This window comes from Corvus hawaiiensis, chromosome 6 (genome assembly GCF_020740725.1).
Source record: "Corvus hawaiiensis isolate bCorHaw1 chromosome 6, bCorHaw1.pri.cur, whole genome shotgun sequence".
NCBI lineage: Eukaryota > Metazoa > Chordata > Aves > Passeriformes > Corvidae > Corvus > Corvus hawaiiensis.
In genome coordinates this window covers 52,080,397-52,102,259 of record NC_063218.1, presented here as the reverse complement: position 1 = coordinate 52,102,259, position 21,863 = coordinate 52,080,397, and the positions used below count along the sequence as shown (strand labels likewise).

General features: G+C 39.5%; 1 protein-coding gene across 3 annotated transcripts; it reads right to left on the bottom strand.

Annotated features, from left to right (window-relative positions):
* Positions 1-1,643: 1,643 nt before the first annotated feature.
* Positions 1,644-20,995, bottom strand: COPB1 (COPI coat complex subunit beta 1). 3 transcript variants are annotated; one of them, XM_048307575.1, is made up of 22 exons: positions 20,884-20,995; positions 18,211-18,362; positions 17,313-17,542; positions 16,428-16,597; positions 16,114-16,228; positions 15,464-15,556; positions 14,136-14,273; positions 13,035-13,154; positions 12,541-12,648; positions 12,304-12,450; positions 11,739-11,884; positions 10,639-10,735; positions 9,858-10,018; positions 9,190-9,310; positions 8,606-8,833; positions 8,251-8,430; positions 7,302-7,446; positions 5,764-5,883; positions 5,296-5,441; positions 3,980-4,069; positions 3,094-3,249; positions 1,644-1,975 (listed from the first exon to the last, which is right to left on the bottom strand). In XM_048307575.1, exons 2-22 carry the CDS (start codon positions 18,299-18,301, stop codon positions 1,916-1,918), a joined length of 2,862 nt encoding a protein of 953 aa, XP_048163532.1. In that variant the 5' UTR covers positions 18,302-18,362; positions 20,884-20,995; the 3' UTR covers positions 1,644-1,915. The 3 variants fall into 3 exon arrangements, with proteins under 3 accessions (XP_048163532.1, XP_048163534.1, XP_048163533.1); XM_048307577.1 differs by having other exon boundaries at positions 20,889-20,995; XM_048307576.1 differs by lacking the exon at positions 20,884-20,995 and adding an exon at positions 18,636-18,727.
* Positions 20,996-21,863: the final 868 nt, after the last annotated feature.

The following is a 21,863-nucleotide window of genomic DNA, read 5'->3' as shown; positions in this document are numbered from 1 at the left end:
GCTGACTAAGAGCCACTTGAAATATGGATGTCTGCATGTGCCAGGATGTTTTGCTATTCTCCAATGAGGAGAGCAGATTGTGACTGAAACATGGCTTGGATAACACATACTGGAAATCATTATCCTTCTCCAAAAACATCCCTTCCTTGGCTGTGGTCACCAAATCCATCCCATCCAAACCAGTCAGTACACAAAGAGCTATGACTCAGTCTCTGTTAGTGTCTTACAACAGTATCTTCATGGAGAGATGAAACCATCCACTGGACTCCTAGGATTTTCTTTTATCTTGGTTTGGCTTTAAGTGATTGCAGAATGAGATCCCCCACACTCACCCCAAAGCAGCACACTGATATCCATGGAATTTCACAGGAGCTCCCATAGAGCACACTCCTAATGCTTTTCTCCCATCACCACCTCTCGCCCTCAAATTAGGAAGTTTTAAGCAGTTAAGATCACAATTTGATTATCTCTACTACATCCTTGTGAATCTGGCATAACTTCCTAGAAAGGGAATACAACTGCTGTGGGATCACGCAGAGACATAAGTACATTATCAAAGCAGCTCTGCATCCTCACAGCTTCAGCTCTTGCTGCTATCATGTTACGCATGAGCTGAAGCTTTCATTAAAAACCAAAAAAATGGCAGAATCAAACAGGGATTTCAAAACATGCAAAACAAATGGCTAATTCAGCAAAACCATGCTGAGGTTTTGCATTGCACTTCTAGGGCCATCCTTTAGTCAGATAAAATACAGTCGGCCAGACTATTTCATTTCAGAATTTACATATGTGCTCCTTGTGCTTATTCAGAATGAAAAATAAGTATTTTCATCACTGAGGCATTAAATGTTTTGGGAAGCAGCTACTTGGAATATTCTCTTCTGTCCTTCTGGAGTACTGGAAAAGTACTGCTGGCTCTGGACACTCTTCTGTAGAAGTAAAAGCTTGCAACAATTTAACAAATTCAGAATTAAGGCTGAATAGATTCAGCTGACAGTATTTGCAACCTAATGGTTATAGGTTTTAATCTACTGCTAATTTGCGTAAGATTGAGTAGTCAAATGGTGTTAACTCACTTCAACATCCTGACCTGACCTTCAGTCACAACTCTTCATTTTCAACTTAGCTCAATTCACTGCAAGCTCATGAGTCTGAATCTTTCCTTCCTGAGCTCACACACGTGGCTAATGGCTGCATTCACTGAAAAACTGCTTATGCTGCTACAGCTTTAACACTGCACTTGGCTGTCTTTTCCACATTAACTGAAAAATAAGAACACCACCAGCAATGTTACGTTACTCGGGATAACAACGCTAGGAAAGCACTTCAGAAACAAAGTTTAAGGTTCTACAACTTGCTGGCAAGAGCTGAATTTTGACAGTCTCTTTTCTGGTACTACAAGCTTGTCTGTGCCAAGCTATTATACAGAGCCTTTAATTTAGCTGGCAAATTTATATTCTCCTAGCTATACCAGTGTATTTTAAGAATCATGATCACACATTCACAAATTCAGGCCTAGGCATTATTGTAAACACTCAAGCTAGTACAGACTCCAACTTTCTCAGAGTATCAAAATACCCCTGGACAGATATTCAATACCGATCAGAGAATACAGAGATTATAATTTAGAGACAAAACAGTAGTGGCATAATTTGTTTATTGTACTGTGAGCATCAGTATATATTAGAGACAAAGAAAACATGACTTCCAGGACAAAGAAAAAAAACCCTGGAGATTTAAAAGTTTGCTCAATATCAATCATGGAGAACCTATAAATTATCTGCTGGAATGCTTTCAGCTCAAAAGCTTGGCTTCTATAATTACAGAACACTGAAGAATATAAGATGTTCTGGATCCCAAAAGCCACATACCTAAGGTTAAATTGTAAAAGACCTGTAAAGACATTAGGTAAAATTTATAAACTTGTCTTCTTCTGAGACAGATTGATCTTATCTCCAAGACTCAGGGCCATTCCCTGTAAGGAAAAGAAAGACAACAATCATGACACAAATACTTCACTTGAAAATAACTTTATCCCATCTACATTAAAATGGAAGTTCCATATATAGAAATCTATGAAGTCAGTGGCATGGAAATTTCTAGCTGTTCACTGTGCACATGTCATAGTGGTCACTCCCTCAACACTCGGTAAAGGTTAGGTCTACATATATTATTGAAACAATCAAACTTAATTGAGCTGGGAACTTTTAAAAGTGTTAGCAACCTGAAAAGCAGAAGAACAAAACCAATTTTAACCTTCTGACCTCCCATCAATTGAAAGAGGACTGCCAGGGGAGAAATTAAAACTGCCAGTCCAGTTACTGAAACTCAACTGTTGAAAGTCCCAGTGCTGATATCAGCACACTCAGCGCACCAAGGCTATGGAAAATAATTTAATCACAGAGCCATATTAATATTGCATAGAAACTGAGGAACTCTCAAAAGAAACTGCATGAATAAATCCACATATTCAATAGCACAATGACTTCAAGATGAAACCATGCTGCATACGTAATCGAATGCAGATTATGTAAAAATGGCACTGTAACATATCAGAAACTTTAATTTAAACCAGTCCAAAATCTTTACAGTGACATCACATAAACAAAATGGCTTGAATACTCTTAGGTACTCCTTTATTGTACACTGCTTAAAGTACTTCTATTGTACATTGGTTTACTTTATTTACTCAAAATGCCATTCATTTTTTTTTAGTTGGGAGGTAGAAATTCTAAAATCCAAAGCAGACTCATATACCTACAGAAAATATTCCTACTAAAAAACCTGGGGTTTGTTTTTAAAAAGAATCAGTGAACAGCAATTACATGCATAAAATTTCCTTGTTGTGTGACAACTGAAAGTGTAATTTGGTAGGAAGAACATCATGCAACCCTGGGGCATATTTGCTCTTTATTTAAAAGCAAATAAAATATCCCATCCTATTTGCAGCTCTATGGACAAAATTGGGAAATCCTGGCGCAAAGGCCTATTTTATGGTAACACACCAGGAGAAAAGACTGCAAAAAATCCACCGATTTTTAAGAGTGCTTGGTACATTGTCCTAAAAATGCCAAGGATGCCAAGCCCTGTTACCTGACTCTTGGCCCGGATCCGTATGTGACCTGTGACAGGCGCCTCTGGCCCCAGGTGAATTGGCTTCTCAATGCTCACATTGGCCAGGGCATCTTCTCCGAATATGGAACGGGCGTAAAGATTGGCTGCCATAAAGCCACAATAGCCTGAGAGAGCCTATGGAAAGCACAGGGGAACTCTTAAAAACCCAAAATCCTCTAAACACAGTTTAGTTCACCCCACTTTAGCTAGGCAGTTGTCACTGTATCACGTTTAAACTTCTTTCTTCACCTGCAACGTTTTGTAACGTGTGGGAATCATGCACTGGGAAAGTGGTGTCCTTTTCCTAAAATTAATATTGGAAATTATGCAGTCTATAAAATACATCAAGACAAGACAGGAGGGCATTTTATGGTTTGTTTTAACCAGCAGCAAAATGGCAAAGAAGCTCAATAGCTACTATACTTAATTTGGCTATGATACATGTATTAGTTAATAGCTACCACACATACTATATCTTAACAGCAAGTAGCTGTTCTATATATTTATTTTTCTTTACAATAAAAAGGCTAAAATGGCAAAGGAAAGGTAAATTTTGTCAGAGAAGGAAGAAATTTGGAGCTACTAAAAAAATCCTTGATGTAAACAGATGGCCCCACCAAGTATATACCACAGCTTAGCTACTATGAATCAAAACGGACATTCTGATTTTCCAGCTTGGGACAACGGAGAATTTTGATAGTATTTATTTGCTTGTACTCATTTCAGACCGTTCATTTAAAAACTTTGAAGTATATGTACTATTTCATATTGTAAGCAGCTACATTAATAACAAATGCTGACCAAATTAAACAATAAAGCATAGGAACTAAAAAAGGTATTCAAAAATCTCCAAGAAATAGCTCACCTTCTCTGGAGTCAGGCATTTCATATTGGTTGACTTCAGTATGTGCTGTAAGTATTCATTTAAATCAATGATATTTGTATTCACTGTTACCTTTAAGAAGGAAAAAAAAAAAGGCAATTACTTTCATTAGCACCTCAAGTATTTCTGAAATCTCTCCTTCAGGGCTCTATAAAGGAGATCACTTCTGCATTCCTCCTTGAGGAACAGCACACTCAGTAAGCTGGATGCACTTCCCACTATGTGGTTGCATCATAGGAAGTCTTCCCCTCCTGCCATCCACTTGTTAAGATGGAGAATTTAATGTTATTACCATGTTTCTAAAATATATTGGATGAATATGATAATCTGTTGAACATCTAGATTCTCTACACCAAACAGTGAACCCCTTGCCTGAATACAGTTTACACATTGCCAGAACAAGAAATAGAGATACCTAGTCCAAAGTTTGCTTTTAACCTGTGATAAAGATTACTTTCATCTTCCCCTTCTAGCAACAAGGCTCTCTGTGCTGCCTTGGCTTCATCATATTGAATATTATAGATCTTGTCTAAATTGGTTTTTAACACATCTCTTACAAGGAGTTTACAAACTGCTAAGGCTTCATATACCATGTATTATAATTTATCATGCACAAGTTTCCCCCAAGACATTTAAATCTAGCCTCAAGCGAGCACACCTATGTACTAAACAAGGCTGCAGTTCACGTAAAATATCTCCCATTCTGGTTTAATGTTTCTACTCTATCCTTATATTATCTCCCTTAAACCCTTTCTTTAGGTTTGGGCACGCTCAATTACGATGAAGTGTAGCCACGGTCTTGTTGGTCTCACACAGCACCCACAACTTTATGCTACAGCTGTACTGCAAGGTGAAAGAAAGATATTCCTGTCCCCCTGGCAGAAGGCTGGACTACATGACCTTTAAAAGGTCCCTTGCCACCCAAAAGACAAGTAATTCAGAACTGGAGAGGCTGAGCAGCACGAGTAATTCTGCAGCCTCAGCATAAACTTACACTTGTTGCCTCTCACCTTTGAGCCAAAATACACAGCAATCACCAGTCAGTTTGGACAGCTTCCATACAGGAGGTAAAGCACAATGCACGCAACCTCTTTTGCAAGCCAAAACACCAAGTTATTGCATTGCTAAGCTTGTGAAACTGATAAGATAGCTGTAAGAGAATAAGCTACTTGAGGCAAACATCCAATGAGGATGTTGAACGAGGTTTATGTGGCAATAGATAATGCTGCTGTAATGAGCTGCTGTAGAACAAGAATTGTACCTCATCAACAAAGTAACATACAAAAAACAAAACTAACTTTGTTTTCCCACTCAAATTCTGCCCACATCTGTCTGAACTCAGCATCTGTACAGGAAGCAGGCTGGATGTAATCCATTATGTCGATGTGAATATCGCTGAGAACCACACAGTTTCTGTCGCTGGCTGCTCCAGAGACATCATACACTGCAAGAGAACACACAAAACCACCTGAAGGTTCCAAAAAGTGAATTTGCACTTAATAAGGGTGCTGAGTTACCACCTGCCAGCTAACAACAGTCAACCCTTGCTCAATCTCATGCTGACAATCATCCTAAAGGCAGCACGTTCTATGATGGTTTTAAGTAACAGTGATATAGAATTTTTTTTTAAACCATCATTAAATATTCTTACGTGGTAATTTAATTTTTTGTCCCAGTATGAAGTGGTTTACTTATTTTTGAGCTCATTAAGCAGTTAAAAATGCAACACATTCATGTTAATTTTGCACACTGAGTTGTTTACTTACCAACATTACCAAAAATTATTCCATTTTCTGTTGAAGCGACTTTGACATTAGCTTTAATGTTTGCAAAATCATGTGGAGCGAGTGTCAGAGGAGACGGTTTTTCCACAAGTTTCAAGTCACCTGTGTAAAGAAATTTGGAGATGGGGATCAGGGAACATTAGCAGTACACAATGAGCTTAGCTTTTGGAACAACACCTTTTTATTTTCTTGCCATTCAATTTTTGTATCTACAGAGCTGCACTAAACACCACCATAAAGATATTAGTTGATTTGCAATTGGTTGTCCTTTATAGTTTTCTAATTGCGAGATAAATTACATTACATACAAATTTCAGTTAAAATATTGCTGTGTTCGCCCAAACCCCACTGAAAACAAATGCAAATACTGACTGAAATGGGCTTTGGATCAAGTTTAGCATTAATTATTTAACAAGGAAATGGTTAATTCTACCTTGTGTTTTAATCACTGACAACATCATAAGACCTAACCCTACAGTCAAGTGCCTCAAACCCGAAGTACAACGTCCAGCACTGCAGGCACTAAGCTATTTATAAACAGGTCAAAGTATCCCCTTGATCCTGAATATAATTGCTCCAAGGAAACACTAAGGGATGCATTTTTACTAATCCTTCAGCAAGCAACTGTAAGACTCCTTAGTTCTATTAAACTGCAATTTGAGAACACAGCATGAACAGCATGAGCTCTATCCACAGGACTAATGCCTCAAGTCAGCTTTTGTAGTACCTTAGCTGGGAAATACAGAATTCCACTTTACTGAGCTGACAAATAGAAAAATACAACCTATTAAATAATACATCCATTTTATTTATTTCCATCATTAGTCCCATCAAATGATTTACAAAATTTTAGGAGAAAGGTTATGCCCCCTCCAGTCATATTTACAATAGTGAAAAGTACATGAGTTCTCCCAGCATATTGTAAATGTATTTCAGCTCCTGACTGCCAAAGCAGAGGACAACTAATAAGAAACTGGTTACTGCTCTTGAATTATCTGCTCCAGTGATGCCTCTAAGAGAAGTTAACAAAGCCTCAGTATTATTCAAGCAAGACTCTGGCACAGCTCTTGGTACAGGGAATGGTTTCAGCTGGGTGAATGCAGTACTTAAGTACTTCAGGCTGAGTGCAAAAACCACCTAGGGCAGATGGCTTTCTGCTCCATACCAGTTGGGATTTTGACCTATTTTTATTTTCCTGTCTATGGTAGCAGCACAATGGAAAATAAGTACATAAAAAAAACCTGTCTATATTTCAGGAAATAAATGAGAAGGGGAAATGAATGCTATGTTTTTAGTGATAAAATCTGACTAGGGTTTATATCACCAGATACCACTGTCAGTGTCAATACATACAAGACTTCCAGCAAATATAAAAAAAGTGTATTTTTAAAGGCATTCAAAAACATACTTTCAAAATGGCAACTAACTGGCATCACTTTGGAGGAGTTTCAGGAATTCCTTACAGCCCAATGCCCAAAACCTCAGAGCTGCTTTGTTTGCAGCAGTTCAGCCCTCCTTACCCAGCGTGGCCAGCTCCAGGGTGCAGTTCTGCAGAGTGTCACTGGTCTGGTTGACCACCAGCACGTCCAGCACAATGTCGTACTGATTGACGTGGACATAAGCTTCTGCATACACAGGGTCTGAGAAACCTGTCAGCTGAGTAACCTGTGACACAAGCCAAGGGATTTGCCTTCTCAGAAACCAGTTTAAAACACAGAATCATGTCCAACAATGACAAAAAATAAGAAAAAAGTAATAAAGTACAATTAAATCCATTCTTCTTTAATATGAGCCTCCAAAATAAGTAGCTTTCCTTCACACGTCCCCCTGCACACACAGTACAATTATAAAACCTCTCCAGATGAAATGTATTCTGAACTGACAAGTTCCTAAAATATGAACTGTAATGCCATTTATCCTTCAGATGATCCGTAGGACAAGGAAATGCTGACTTAAAATGAAAAGGTAATTTTAAACATCAAAAGGAATTTATCCAGTCTTTAAAAGTCTGGGGGTTTAACTCTTAACTAATGAATTAATCAAGTGATTTCTTCTCTTTAAAACTCCTCAGCAGGTTCTGGTAATCAGCAGAAAAAAAGGGCATAAAGAGTTAAATAAGGATGCATTGCACTTGGCAGTAGGATAGCATCCAAAGAAAGGGGTTCTTAATCACTTGTGACATCCCTGCTCCCTTCCATGTGAACCTTACTGGGATCTTCAAACCATTAAATCCTAATTTCTTCTCCATACTCCACCAGCTCAGCCCTCTCCCAAGTCTCCTTCTTGTTAGTCCCCATCCCATTTGAGAAGGTAACAACTATAAGCACAAGTGCTTTTCTTTTTCTCCTGACCCCAACCAGGATATACCTGGGTCTTCCCAATCAACCAGCATAGTCTGGTTCATCAGTTCCAGCCTTCAATTCCCAAAGTGATCCCATGTATATAATTAAAACACCGATTTCCCACTACCTTATTAAGCTTGGAAGCAAGAGGATCAGCAGCCTCTTTCCTCTGTGTGTTTCCCATTGCTGCAAGAAGGCTAAGCTGGAACTGGTCTTCTTTTGAGCTCGTTTCATTTTTAGCAGTAAGCTGCATGAAGGAAATGGGATCATCTGGCTGAATCGTCACATTCCTCTTCTCAGATTCTTTCTGCAGGAAGAGAATAATTCAAGAATTCACAGTGAATTCCATTCTTTAGCACAGAAAAACAGTCAAATAATGGCTGACTAACAGAATCAAATGGCGACATTTCTGGGACCAGCTTGGATGTGAACATCCACAGAAAACTCCAAGTGTTTATGGTTACACACTTTTAATAGCTCACCTTCTGGGAAAGTTTTTCTTCTTCTAGCTTGGCTGACAGCATATGAGAAAGGGACTGCCTGCATTCTTTGTTGAAAATGTCATTCATAAGAGGAGAACACTCTGACAACACTTTCAGACACAACGAAATACGATCCACATCATCATCTGTAATTGGCTTCTTGGGAAGAGAAGACTTTCCCAAATGGAGAATAGTGGCCATCAGCAGCATAGCTTCAGCATTAAAGGACTGAGAAGGAGGACAAAGAAAAGAGAATGGAAGAAGGTTATTGCATTTTCCACAGCTTTAAAGAAATGTTAACTTCTGACTTATTTTAAAAAAGGTGCCTATTAATCAAATTATAACATGTCTGAGCAGATTACTTAGTTTTTTAGTACTTGTTATCTGAAACCAAGCAGAATGATTTAGACACTGTCTAGACAGAGTGGCTGGAAAGCAGGTCCTGTTTGTGACCCAAACTATCATTATTATCCAATCACATAACTGGCACTTCACTTTGGACTTAACCCGTTTTTCATCTGTTTAAAAGAAAAGAACCCATAAGCAGCACTTCCTTGAATGGGAAAACACAAGAGATGACTCACATTTTGTTTCTTCTTTTCCTGAACTAGGGACACATAACGTAAAGCAATCTTGGTTAAAGTTGTAGCAAGGGAAGCTGCAACAAAGAAATCTCCATCCAGCAGGAATCCTCGTAATGGAGGTCTGCAAAGACAAATGATCCTCAGAAAACTACTTTTGGATTACAATCTTCAGCCTACTTCTCTTGATACCTTAACTTTCATACTGTACAAGCAAAAAAAGCTTGAAACACCTCACAAGGTTGGGTTTTTTCCTTCTCAAAGTAATTTTCCAGATATAAAGATTTTCACAAGTCGCACAGTCATTTCCACATGGACTAGGGAGAGAGAGGTGTAGTAGTGCAAGGTGATATCAAGGGAAGAAAATGTTTTAATCTAAAGACAACATCTCTGTATCCAACTAAAATTGTGAAAGAGCTTTACATATTAAGAAAAATCGACTAGAAGTTAGGATATCATAATTAATAAAGTTCTTATTTATGCAGTAAGTTTTGATTACTAAATCCTAAGCAATTGGGCAACTTCCTGTGGGATACGATCTAGTTGGGATAATACCTTAAAACAGGAAATTCCCTCAACCACTGAACTCTGTATGAGTGATAATACCACTCAAATAAAAAAACATAAAAATTAACCAAGTCATTCCTGGCCAAGCATGAAATCACAAATACCTGTCTTCTTCCTTTTTGGCAGGTCGGGAACTGCTAAGAGCACTTTGTGTTGCGTAAGTGCCCATTTCTGTCACTAATTTTTGGGCTGGACCCACAGACACCTCTTCTTCAGGTTTGAGCTCACCAGCTTCTTTCTTGATTTCAGATTCCACTATTGGGATCTAGAAATGAGCAGGAAGCAATTGTTACAATTAAAATAAAAGATGCAGTTTTCTTCTGCAGAAGGTTTTAATAAAAATTACCTGCATTACTTAAGTTTTTATAAGCAAAAGGTCAGCTACAGTGCAACACTTTGGGGAGAATTTGAGGGGATAAGCAGATGTTGAAATACATACAGATGCTTCCTACATATGCAATAAAACTCTCATTAATGAATTAGGTTTTGTCAGAGAAGTCTTTTCCTCAGAACAACCCAGACTTAGCATACTTTCTTTGCTACTAGATATATTAAATCATCATTTTCCAATTTGCAATAATTTTCTGAAATAAGGAATTTCTCAACTCTTCTTTTAATAGACATCATTTATTCTCAGCTCAAGTATGCTACTTGAAAAAAAATGAATAACAAATGCAAAACCCTGACTGCTTTTTACTTAAGATTTCCTGTGCACATGCCATTACACATCAGAAGTCCTCAAAACACTGCTGCATCTTACTTGATCTTTCTAAAATACCTTTTTCTTAGAAAACCCAGTGGTTTTCTAAGAAAAAGGTACTTTAAAATAATGGCAGGACAAACCACAAAGAGCCAGTAAACACAAAAACCCCGAAGTACACACACCTCTCCGAGTGATCTGCGAACCTCTGTCATTACACTCTGTATATCCTCCTTTGTGCTGCAATATTCTCCCAGGATCCATAACGCTCCTCGATAAATCCTGAAACAAGAACACTAATTTAAATCATGCTTTCATGATATACTCAAACTAGCACCAAGAAAACTGATTTATGGTCAGTTGGTAAAGGCCAGTCTTGACAAATTCAAAAGGACACAACTGACAAAAGCAGGTTAAATCAAAAGCAATTATCCTTCTGGCCTCAGTAAACTCACGAACAAGTACATCAAATTAGATGTATTCTCTGCTACAAATTTATTTCCATCTGTGTTAATCCTGACATACACAAAATTAAATTTCATTGTGATCATAATGAAATACTCTACTGCATGTGAATAAAGTCAGCTCTAAATTCTCCATTTAACTGAGACAAACTAATTTTTCCATTATACAGAAGAAAATGAAAAACCAGAACAAGAATGAAAATTAGGAAAAAAATAGCAAAGCTTCAGAGGGGTTTTTTTTCCCATTTAATGAGATTACAGTGGAGATGAGATTCAGAGTTTTCTCTGTATTAGAATGACAGAGTGCTCTTCTGATACAGAGAAATTCTCATTTGACTTAACTTTTACAGATCCATCAGCAAACCAAGTGTTTAGAGCCCTGAAAGGTACTAAAACAGCTTTATTGTTTGCAAAGCTCAGCCTATGTTAGATTGGGTTTTCTAATAAATGTGCAGTATTTCCAGTTGCCTACAAGCGTAAATTCTTTAGGAATTCTGTTTTAACCAACATATTACTTTAAGGCTGGCCTTCATCAACAATGCTATTTCCTAGCAAGTGGAATCACAATTATCAACTGCATTATAGAAATTAAAATTGTATTTATTTTCTTTATTCAATGCAACAAACACCCAATTTATCTCTTGTACAAGCAGACAAGAAGGAAGCTGTACCTAGAAATCCTCTACCTCAAAATATCTCAGATTCAGTCTTCTCTGTGTGGGTCACATGGATTTTGGTACATATTTCATGACAAAATACATTCAATGCAAGTGAGCCACCAGGTGCTCCAAAGTCTGTTTGATATCATATTTTGGACTCACTTGACAGATTTAATAGCATGAAAGACTTCGAGCATCTTCTCAACAATAAGAGGTCTGAGGTTATCAAATCTCTGGATCGCTTCCCGCACAAACTCTAGGACATCGGCGGCTGCTGCTTCGTTGTTATCACTAAGGAACTCCATCAGCTGCCACAGAAGGGTGAACGTCATCAAAAACAGCAGCACAGATAAGTTTGTACAATACTTCCCTTCTATGTTTAGAAAAATAAAATTGCTTATGTTCTCCCATGAAACAAAACTGAAGTCAAACAACCTTAAGTACATTCCAGACAAGCATCAATAATCATAATCCCAAACTGTTTTTCTAGTGATACAAATTATTGCACTTTTAAAGGTCCTCTTCAGCTCATGTTCTTCAAAAATATTTAAAAATAGTCTCAGAAGACAAATAATTACAGCATCAAAAGTCCTATGTTTCTTTAGGAATTAAAAATAGCATTGCTTCTGTGAAGCCACTATTAGGAACACCTCAGCTTCAGCAATTCTGCAGGTGTTGAGTATAGGTATAACACACTTAATGACAACGTAATGAAACATTTGCATACCACTGGAATAACGTTTGCAGCCATGTCTGGGAAGCGAACACTGCAGGAATGCAGTGTCCGAACCAGGAGCTGCCGGTACTTGTCTGTATCTTCATGCTCCGTCACATTATTAGTTTTAATCACTTCCTTCTTCAGAACAATCACAAGCTGCAGAAAAGATCAAACCAAATTTTTAAAAAGTGACATTTTTCAAAAGAAAAATAATAGTGTAATGAATCAAAAGTACATGTAATTTACCTCCTCCACATTTCTTGAAGACACAAGATCCAGAGCCAGCTGAAGGGTCTTTTTGCGCACTTCTAGATCTGGGGTGCTCAACACTCTGAGGATGTCCATAACTAGATCCTGAAACAGTAACAAAAGAAGTATTTTGCTGTTTTAAATTACTTCCTTTTCATACAGTTCTATTTTTCAGTCCTCAGTGATTTTCAAAGCCTTTCTGGATACATAATATATGATCTACTGACAAGCAAACAACAGGCATTAGAATTTCTCAGTGCTCATTTAATACATTCTACATTTACACAGAAGTCTCGTTAATTCTTATGCAGACAATAAAAGCACCAAGTCGTAAACATAAAAGTGCATCCAATATGTTTTGACCAAAAACATACCAACAGAAAATTGAAACTTCAGAAGTATTTTTCTCCATACATTGCAAAAACCTGAAAGCTCTGTTATTGAAGGCTTTTCCTTCCTAAGGCTTGCAGGAAAAGAGACAGCTCACATACCTGCAACACTCGTTCATGGGAGGGATGCTCCTTTAACTCAATCAACCGGTCCAAGACAATCAGTTTCACATTATTATCACTTTCTTTAATAATCAAATCTATGTAGCATTGGGCAGCAGCCTAAAATTAAAAGGATCAAAGCCATTTTTTAAGTAATGAAGAGCAGAAACTGGAAAATTTCCAAAATCAAGGAAAAGACTCCTTCTATTTTACTATTAAAGCAGCTGCTCAAAGTTGGCATAGAAACTAACCTGATACACAGACTTTAAAGTTTTTTGGTCCATCATAAACTGATTCTACCACCACGTTACAAAAATCACATATGAAGGTTCACAATGACATCAATTTACAATACACAGACTTGATTTCAAATTCAAAGAAAGACGTAAGATAGATTATCTGACATGCTTTGGGTCAGCTGAAATATGCAACAGGGCATGAAAACCAACTTAAAAGAGTTGGCAGTGTTAGCCTAGCTAGATATGGTTTTAATGACAGCTTCTATGTACAGTGTGTCTACTCAACAAAAATGGGGATGCCAAACCAAGAAGGTTGGAATTCATACTTCCCCTGACCTTTGGAAACTACTATTTACAGTGCTTTAAATCTATGCATAACCTATCTTTGAAATTTCCATACAAGTTCAAAATTTCTGAGTGATCTTAAATAATCAGCTGTACAAACATAAAACTAAGAACCCCAGGTCAATCAGTAATCAACATGAATCTTCACTGTTTTATGCTTCTACCCTGGTCTGAAATGAGTCATATTCACAAGGAAAAAATTTAATCCAACCTCTGAAATCTTCAGCTGTAATCTGCTTTGCTAACTAGGCCAAGCAGACTGTAGGGTGGTCCAACATTCTGGAGAGTATGCAAGCCTGTCCCCTACCAAAGCGACATGATGTCCACTAGCTCCAGGCCTGCACAGTCTTTTTTTGTGACCAGTTCTAAGAGATACTTTAAGATAGTGTTTCACATGAGAAGTGTTGCACAGCCCATATTACTAAAGCCTTCACTCCTTCGAAGTACCAACATGCAGCACAGTGTTCATTTCAGTGCATTAGAAGCTCCCGAAGAGCTGAAACCCACACTTGCATACCTTGATTGCTGTGGGTGCACTGGAGAGTGTGACCAGAGTACCTGCAGCCTCATACTTCACCGCAGGACTTGAGGACTGCAGCAGGTTGTAGATGCAGCGAATGAACCGAGCTCTCTCCGATGGATTTGCATGACAGACCTCGATAAAAGAATGATCCACAGTTGGCACATAAAGAAAAGAGCAATCCTACAGCTTACCTGCTCCACTATCTTACAGAGAGGAGAAATTAAGCAAAAGGTGACAACCTTTTCTGGTGTGTCTTGAGATGACTTTATGATGTGTATCCCATATTGCTGCCCTATGCCCAGGAACTAATTTTGTGCCTTTCCATGTCTTTAAACTGAGCCTGAGAAGGGGGAGGAAAACCTGAGCAAAACTTCTTCAAAGCAGGCTGCAGCTTGTTCAGGGTCAGACAGAGATAGAGACTTTTTTTCAGCTGCGGCAGCAGAGCGAGAGCGGAGGGAAGCACCCGGCTTGCTGCTTTCCAGACAGCTTTTGGCCAGCTTTTCAGCTTCTTTTTCTCCAGAGAGAGACTGAGAGTTGAACTTTTGTTTTTTCCTGGAATTTTGGATTTTTTCCCTTTTTCTGCTGGACTGCTTCAATATCAGAACACATCGGGAGGACTTTCCACCGGGCAGAGGGCCTGGCCCTGGGCCAAGCCCCAGCTCCGAGGAGACCAAAGGGAAGACTCCCAACGCTTTCCCAGGTTTTTCTCCACAGCGAGGGATTTTATTATTTAGCATTATTGTCCTTTTCCCGTGTGTTTGTTAAATAAATAGTTGTTATCTCCTTCACTTTCCTTTGAGGAGAAAGTTTCTTTTTTCCCGAACCTGGTGGGGGAGGGGTGGTTTGTAACCTGCCCTCTCTCAGAGGATGTATTTCTAAATTTGGCCAAACCAGCACATGGTGACAGGAAGTATCATTCACAGCTGTAAAAATCTAATTACAACAGCTCTTCAAAAGCTGTTCTCAACAACTCTGCGCTATGCTGCAGCATCTTAAAATCTCCCATCAAAAGGAAAGGCAGAGCCTCTACCAGCTTCTGTAAGAGATACCCTGCTCATGCCCACAAAGTTCAGTCTAATAACGCAGTCCCCATCACAGCAAATCATGTGAGACATATTGCTCTATACTGTGCACACTTGAGCTCTTTATCATTTCAAGAGACAAATCTTACTCAGCTGTATTAAGCAATAACATATTCCTGACATGGACTAAAAGGCAGCTATGATGCCTTTTCTGGCAACAGTCTATCCCTTTTAAAAAACAGTCTAATATAATCCAACATGTGCATTTATTTTAAATGTGCCACAATATTTCCCTTTTACCTTGTAAATTAGTTCAACAATAACCAACTGCAGGATGTCACCAAAGGTCTGCACTTGGTCAATACAGGTACTCAAATAATCCAAAGCTCGATCCTACACAAATAGAAGATAAATTATTTTATGTTATTCAGAATCTGCTCACTCAGTTGAATTTTAAATCAAAACACATTCTAAAAATGAAAACATGAAACAGCCTTTATGCAACACTTCAACAATTTAGGAAAACACTGTAGACCTGAAGAGCAAAATAATCCATCCCATCTAGAGAGGACAAAAAGAGAGACAAACTAACGGTAATTAGGCACAAAAGACAATTGCCTGTAAAGCAAATAATCCAAAACACTAGACAGAAACTGCCATTTCTTTCTCATGCAACTATAAAAGCTTTAGAACAGTAGATAATGAGGCATTTCTCAATGTCGTTATGCTCACATTTTTCAGCACCTTCACCAAACATAGTTCTCCTTTAAAATAAAGGGAGCACTAAAAACCTACATTATGAGTACCAAATATCCCACAAAAGCATTAACACTATCATACATGGGTTTTTTATGAATACAAGCAGTTTATACTACCAACAAACTACTGGCTAGTTACCCAGCATATTTACAATTATTAAACCAAATGATTTTGAGGGCAGGTATCCTTACCTGATCTGCATGAATTAGCATCATAAATGCATTTCTTTTGCAGCTTGCATCTTTCTCATTCACCAAGAAATCATGGATCAGTTCAGGAGCATCAGGTATAAGATGTTCAAAGTTCCTTTACAAGAAAAAATCCTAATTAAAAGAGCTACTGGTAAGGAGTAGAACCCCAGGATGCCCACAGATAGAGGAGAAAAGGCAAACAAACATAAAAATTCTAAACACCACACCAAGGATTCATAAATATTTGAGTTCTCCAAAACTAAAGGTAGCCTTGGTCTTGTGCATGCAGGATTGTGAATTGTTTCTGCACTTGCCTGTAGATGGTGTAAATTGCCAGGACGGCATTCCTGCGCACGTAGCTGTGCCGGTGCTCCAGGCACGCGCGGATGGCCGGCATCAACGGCTCCAGCAGCTCTGCCTCCTTCAGCTTGCAGAGAAAACGGAGAGTGGAGCCTCGGATAAACTCATTTGGGTGCTGAAGATCCTAAAAGCAACAAGAAACATATTTGAAATTACAGACTCTCCAGATGAATGCACTTGCAACCCTCTCCCATGCGCAGCTTTCCCATGGTACAAGTTCCCAACATCCATGAAGACACCTCATTGTCCTCTCAAGAAATGTTTTCCTAAAGAAAACATTTACACAATATTTAGAAACATGTGTTTCTGAGCAGTAAAACTTACAAAGCCTGTAGGATTTTTTTCTGGATTGTATTTGTTTTCTCCGATTACCACAGCTGTGAAAGCTCAGCCTGTGGGCATTCCTGCACACGGGATACTAACTTCTTGTATATATTAGCTCACCTGTTTCCAACCCATTCCCAAAGTTGAAGGTCTTTAATATCTTTATGAAAGAGTTTCCCAAATATACCACAATCGTGTCCTTTTATGATCCATGGCTTGTCCCAAGACACCCTGAAGATGATAATTAAGTTACCCCTCACCTTTAATGTTCACTGACATGGAAACACGGAGCACTAAATTTTTGTTAAGTCGTAACAGTAAAAGAACACAAAACTCCTTGGTAGTAGGTCTGCTGCCTATCTGCAGTCATCCAGCTCTGAAGCACTGAAACACAACTGTTAGGAAGGAAATGCTGAGCATAAACCCTGTTTATATTTATTCAATAACAGAAAATGATACCCCTTCTATAATGATTCAGCACAGGAACACAAGCAATGAAATAAACAAGAGGCTACCTTTCTGTATGCATCGCACACGAGGATCATTTCCTGCAGGAGCCTGCCATCTGGAGTGGTCTTTGGCACGATCTCCCAAAAGACAAGCAGCAGCTTTTTGATAGTATGGTCTTGGAGAGGCAGCACAAAACGTATGATGGTCATCAGGAGCCCAGGCAGTTTCTCACCATTCAGAATCATAATGATTACTTTCTTCAAGGCCTCCGTCTTCAACTTGACATCTCCTTTTTCTAGAGGAGGAGGAAATGAAGTGAGGAAGGCTGACATGTCACAATTAGTTTAACAGGAATATTGATCTTCAGTGTCAGAAGACACAAACCCCTCTGAAGGAGCGAAATAGACCATATCAATAAAACTCATGACCTTATTCTGTTAAAGGATAAAGAGGAAGAAAGAGATACTTAAAAATAAGCACGGAATTCCAACTTAGTCCGAGATCAATACATTGGAATTGAAAGAGTTCAAATTCCAAGGCTGTTTCAATGCTTAAATTTATACCAGGATACTACAATATGCTCTGATGTCACACATATATCAGATACTAACACTGCTGTTTTGGCCAGCACATTCCACAGTGCATCGAACAAATGACAATACAATTTGTTGCTTATTCCAAAAAATCTGCTCAAATCTGCCTCAGCCCAAACAGGTATTACTTAAAACTCTCAAAAGATTTCAGATTTTGCACAGACTGAGGAGGGCACCAATGCACAGAAGATAATATCACAAAGTTTCTCAAAACACAGCGAAGAGAGGAACATAGAGCTTTCAGAAATCAACAGAAAATAAACATCAAACAGACTTGAGTTTATAGAATGTAAACAAAATTCTAGGAAAGGCACAATGAGAGAATAATTCAGGTAAGAAGGAGTATCCTTCAGTCACTGTCAATACTTGCCTAGATCATTTTTTAAGCTGATTTCAGAAGGTGGCTCTGAATCCATGGGAACGTTGATTAACGTGTAACACACGTTCTCTGCAGCAGTCATGGCTCTTGGTTACAGGAGTTCTCTCAAGGGAAGAATTATGTTCACACAAATGTCAGACAACCTAAAAACCAAGCAAACACAGCCATCCCAAAGTTAAAAGATTTTATTAATAAACACAAAAACATTATTATAACTGACTTAATGGCTTGAAGGCATTGCTGGGTTTCTTGAGAAGCCACATTCAAAAGCCTTCTCACTTTGCTGTTACCCTAAAATATTCCCGTTAGCACCACAACGATGAAGAGCATGACATTTTTCAGAGACAATCAAAAAAAGAATAAAATCTTTTAAACATTTTGGGCACAGTCAGGAATAACAGAAGTGTACAGGGCACCTGACTGAAAGTGAATGGATGCAGCAGCTTCTCCCTCACAGAATCATCCCCTGATCCTGGCTGTATAATCCTATTACCTTCCCAGCTCGTGTGCCTCACCAGGTGGACTGATCCAAATTGCAAAATCAGCTGAAAAACTTCACAGAAAAAAGAAAAAAAGAAAAGATAAAGTTCTTGACTTGATCAACAAGTTGAATCAGTCTGTGAAGGAAGCTTTGAAGATGAGCATGTGATCCAACAGAGCAGAGACCAAGGATGGGAGAAAAGACAATGTGATGGAGAGAGGAGCATTTAACCTGCCAGGGATCATCAGATCAGCTAAACTCTACTGTCTCCACTACGCACTAATGAGGAAACCAAGTCTTTTTATGGTGAAAAAGGACAAGAAGGCTACAGATCTATCAAAGCTGCTGTGTGCATGGTAGTCCAGGTAATAAAATTTGCTATTAAGTTCAATTCTCATCCTCATGTTTGTTTTTTCCTTATACAATAGGTATCTAGGATGAAATAAACCTTTTTGTTGCATCAATCCTCATTCTCATGTTTGTTTATTCTTTATATAATAGACATCTAGGATCAAATCAACCTTTTTACTCTATCTTTTAAGCAATGCAAAAAGCTCAAGCTTGAGCTTGCTTGGCTAATGCTATGATACTACACTGACCAGCACAGCAAAGAAAACTGCTACTGTTTATTACGTGAGCAATTTTGTACTTTCTACAGAAATTGTGTCAAAATAAATTAGCTTTTATTGATATTAATTGTCTACAAGTCTTAGACTCCCTTTTCGCATCAAATGGGCACCCAGAGAACCTCACCCAGAACGGGGAGCAGGGAAGTTGTGTTAACCTGGGCTGCTGCCTCTTTCCACACAAGAAAACAACTCACCTCAATCAGCACCACAACTACCCCAAAAAATAACTGCAATACAAATTTTCAAGGAAACACTCCTCTTTCCATTATGAATTCTGTATTTTAAGGACTAGATCACTCAAGCTTGCTGTTTACAAATATCTACATAAACCACTCCTTCAAGAAACGACTGGATGTGGTACTTAGCGCCATGCCCTAGGTGACAAGGTGGTGATCAGTCAAAGGTTGGATTTGATGAACTCAGAGGTCTTTCCCAACTGTTTTCTTGCCTCAACAGCAGCTTTTTTGCTTATTTTTCCAATGTTGTTACCCAGAACTCCCACCTCAAAGCCCTGCAGCCAGCACCTTCACCTACAAGAACAATTCACACAGACCATAAAGTATATCCTTGCAAAAGCAGGGCACATATCTTTACTCATACAAAGACCTCAGCTGCAGAAATTTCCAAAATCACAGTCAAACATGTCTCTGAAATGTGATAAATGAGTGCACTTTGGGCTCTGAAAAGCAGCAATGAAAAACAACCCTCCCAAAAGGCACAGCTGGGAGACTTGGCAGGGAGAACCATCACCAAGTTTTCCTCCTTGCAAGGCACCAAGACTTGAAATCAATTTGATCTTTCAGAATCCACACGGACACAGATGTAGGTGCTGTTTTAACTCTCCAGCAGTAGTATTTCTGTCACCTGCGGTGAGTCATAGAATGGTTTGGGTTGGAAGGGACCTTAAAGATGAATTAATTCCAACCTCGTGCCATGAGCAGGGACACCTTCCGCCAGACCAGGCTGCTCAGAGCCCCATCCAACACTTCCAGGGATCCAGAGGCATCCATAACTTCTCTTGGCAACCTGTGCCAGAGCCTCGGCACCCAAGGAAATCGAAAGTTACAGAGTTTGTAGAGCCAGGAAGACAAAAAGCCACGCCTGCTCGCCACCTACATCCCTGGGGAGCCTTAGGAACGGAGGCACCTTATGAACCAAAACCCTAAGAATACACCGTTTTACTGATGCACAACTATAATATAGAGTGTTAAAGACGTTTACTAAAAAATCCCGACAAATTTAGAGCCAGCTGAGGGGTACTTCTCCCTTAATGTCCGAGTTCCTACTCCTAGCCCAAACCCGGGCATTTAAAGCTACGAGGCAAAACTTGCCTCAATGAGCGCGTCCACTCCCCTGAGCAAACCCCGAGACCCCACAGCCCCTCAGCCCTCTCCGCGCCACAAACCCTCCCACAGCCGCCCCGCGACCCCGGGGCCCTGCCGGGGGCCACCGGGAAGATGCCGGCGGGGCCCTGAGGCCTCGGGCCTGTGGCACCCAGCGGAGGGGCGGCGCTCGCCCCTTCCCCCCGGCCCCGCGAGGTCGCCGCGGCCCGACCGTGGGGCTCCGTCCTGGGCGGTGGGGTCGGGTCGGGCCGGTCCCGGTGCGGAGCTGAGCCCGCGGCGCTGCCGCTCCGGCGATGGCTGACGTGGAGCCGGGCCCGCCCCAGCCACATCGCGCGTACGGCGGCCGCAGCGGGACACGCCTCCCGCCAGCGCGAAAGGGGGAAGGGGCGGTGCCTCCCCGCGCGAGGAGGGGCCGCCCTGTGACGTCACGGGCCTGAGAGGGCAGCGGGGAGGGGGAGACCGGGGACCCTCGGGATGCAGGAAAACACCGGGAAAAGTGGTCGAAACTAAGCTTAAAAACCCCGCACAGACAGATAGATAGACAGATAGATAATAAGTAACAACAACAACAAAACAAAGGACAAAAAAGTGGAGTGGGAAATAACAAAGAGAAAAATAAATAAAAAATAAAGAACTGGGCGAAAAAGAAAAGTAATTGGGGAAAATTAGTATGGAACTGGAAATGAGATTACAGGAAATGAATAAAGAAGAGGGAACGTAAATAAAGAAGGAAAAAATAAAGGGAGGGAAAATAAGGGGAGGGGAACAAGGGGAGGGAAAAGACCAATGGGAGATGGAAAAACAAGGAGCAGGAGAACAAGGGGAAGGAAAGGAGGGAAAAAAACAAGGGGAAAAATAAATAATTTAGGGGAAAACATAAATAACAGTGAAAAAGTAAGTAAGGGGGAAAATGAATAAAGGGAGGAAATAAATAGAAAAATAAAAGGGAAAAACTAGAATAAAATAAATTTAGGAAAAATAAAAGCAGCCCTGACATTACTGTTTTGCTATTTTCATGACTGAACTATTTGTATGGATTCAAGACAGTATTTAAAGCCTGTTCAAAACAGCACCATGATTTACTAGTTTTTATTAATTTATTAATATTTAGTAATTAAACAAGGTGCAAGTTTCAGGCCTATTTTTTTTTTTTTAAGCATAGTGAGCAGGCTATCAGGTCCCTATATGGGC